Raw genomic sequence first — 2198 nt, 5'->3', positions numbered from 1 at the left:
CAAGCACGGCGATCGGACCCAGCGGGATGGCTCTGAGCGCGCCTTTTCCAGACGCGAGCGGTGCCCACACGTCGACGTTCTCTGCTTCGTCCTTGAGGCTCGCGTTGCGCAGCTGCGACGGGTTGCGGAGGACGCTGGGGCCGTAGTTGGAGATGGCGTTGCGGTCGCCGACGTCGATCATTTCGGCGATCCGAATGTCTTCGTGCCGCGCCTCGAGCTCGGTGGCAAAGCGCTCGAACACGACGTCGCGCTCGGAGCTACGCAGGAGACGGGTCCAGACGCCCGAGCTGTGCAAAGCGTCCGCGGCGGCGAGCGCGGCTTCGACGTCAGTGGCTGCGGTGGCGAGAAGCGGCGTCAAGGGAGCGCCGGTCGCAGCGTCTTGGGTCGACGGAAACAAGTCGGCTTCGGCAAAGTCCGTCACTGTCGGCGTGACGCGCTCGTTGTTGATGAGGTTGGCGAGCGTGCGGACGAAAGCGGGATGTGTCGTCGTCATGGCAAAAATGGAAGTGAACATCAAACGAGACGCTTGGACGCTGCCACGTGGGTGGGCCACCGCCATCTGGTATTGGCAATCTGGCGAAATGTGTCTAATCACTGCATCTGGGCAAGCGTCGGTGGCAACGACCCGACGTTTTCACCCATTGATTAGACACAAAGATTCGCAGATACTAGCAATCGAAACGGTGCCAGTTGACGCCGTCTTCGTTCCAGAAGTCCCTCGTTCTTGGTCGGCACACGGCCAGAAGGTACGTCATGCATCGTCGTGGCCTGGGATTTCTGCTCCTACATGCAGTGTATTGCTAGTACATTGACGGCGCGTCTTTGATCGATGTAGCCAAGCAGAAGCGTATGTATGTACACGGTCATTTGATCCAGGATTAGTCAACCACATCAAGGACATGCAATGATATTGATTATAGTGTACAGAGGATGACGTCACGTCCCTAGTCGAGCTCGTACATGACGTCGTTGGTGAAGCGACTGATGAGCGCCGCCTTGGTCGCCGGCGCCATCGTCGCAGCCACTGCTTCCGCGGCTTGGACAGGCGTCTCAGCCTTGCAAACACTCAGAACGACGAGGACATTGTCATCGGCCACCGACGCGACGCTGCACTTCGCAGGCTCCAGATGCGTGTCGTCAAAGTCCTTGGTCAAGCAGTACGACTGCGCCTCGCGCAGCGTGCGGAACCGAAGCGTCATGCGCGACGAAGTAAACTCTGTCTGAACGGTCGACGGATCGACCGACGGCACGTCGACGAGAAGAGACATCGATGTTCCGTCGTCGCTCGTTGAGATTCGGAACGGCGGCGTTTTGAGGGCGCCGACCTTGGTGCATACGACGGCCATGTTGGTCGTCGCAATATCATGCGTCCACTCGGCAACATTGGCGACGGAGAAGGACCATTCAAACCAGAGACCCTCCGCGGTGCGGAACTGAAGGCGCGCAACGTTGGCTTCTTCGAGGATCGAGACGGTCGCCGCTTCGATACCGGGTACGTGCACAAGGTACGAGATGTGCGACTCGGTCTCTTGCTCCGTCACCTTGGGCGTCTTGTACGTGGTCCTACAGGGTGGAGTCAATCAAAGGTATCAAAATTGTCGTCTACCGAGGCTTGTCGTGGAGGGCCATGGCCGCAAATTCGCGGTACGGGGCAAATTCATCGGTGGGCGGAAGCTTTGGCGTCGTCACCTGTGTGACCGCCAACACCTCTGTAGCCACCACGGACGAGACCGTTGCTGGTGGCGACACGGCGATCACATGGTCTTGCTGGACCGTCTCGGTTGTCTGTGCGTCGGCACTGCCGTCGTCGATAGGCGCATCCTCGCTTGTCGACTCGACACGTGGCGTCCTTAAAAAACGCTGATGAGAACGGGTGAGACATTGGGAGGAGGAGGTACGGTGCCGTGGGCCGAGGTGCCTCGGGGACGACCGGTAGCGTCACGATGAGCTTCTTGGTCGCCTTGTCGAACTTAGCCACGCCCTTGGCTTCCACGACCGGAAACGGCAGATCGATGCACAGCGGCGCATACGCCTTGGACTCGATCTTGACCTGTGTGGCCGAGACGTCCAGGTCGATGCCCGCCGCCGACGTCTACCCGAATAGCGACAATGTTTGCGTTAGGCGATTGCAGTGGAGAGAATGCTACGTACATGGGTCGGAGATCCATCTTGAGCACGAGTTCGCGCGGCCGAAAGAG

The 2198-nt window shown here is 59.4% G+C and overlaps 2 protein-coding genes across 2 annotated transcripts; both read right to left on the bottom strand.

Annotated features, from left to right (window-relative positions):
• Positions 1–7: 7 nt before the first annotated feature.
• Positions 8–493, bottom strand: SPRG_18527 (hypothetical protein; the record flags this gene model as incomplete). Its single annotated transcript, XM_012357966.1, has 1 exon — positions 8–493. A coding segment is annotated over one exon (486 nt), but the record flags the coding sequence as incomplete, so codon positions are not given.
• Positions 494–944: 451 nt separating this feature from the next.
• SPRG_18525 (hypothetical protein) lies at positions 945–2168 on the bottom strand (the record flags this gene model as incomplete). Its single annotated transcript, XM_012357965.1, has 5 exons — positions 945–1563; positions 1607–1689; positions 1732–1849; positions 1899–2092; positions 2148–2168. 5 exons carry the CDS (start codon positions 2166–2168, stop codon positions 945–947), a joined length of 1035 nt encoding a protein of 344 aa, XP_012213355.1.
• Positions 2169–2198: the final 30 nt, after the last annotated feature.

The sequence above is a fragment of the Saprolegnia parasitica genome (assembly GCF_000151545.1).
Source record: "Saprolegnia parasitica CBS 223.65 unplaced genomic scaffold supercont2.1271, whole genome shotgun sequence".
Lineage (NCBI taxonomy): Eukaryota > Oomycota > Saprolegniomycetes > Saprolegniales > Saprolegniaceae > Saprolegnia > Saprolegnia parasitica.
This window is presented reverse-complemented; position numbering and strand designations above follow the sequence as displayed.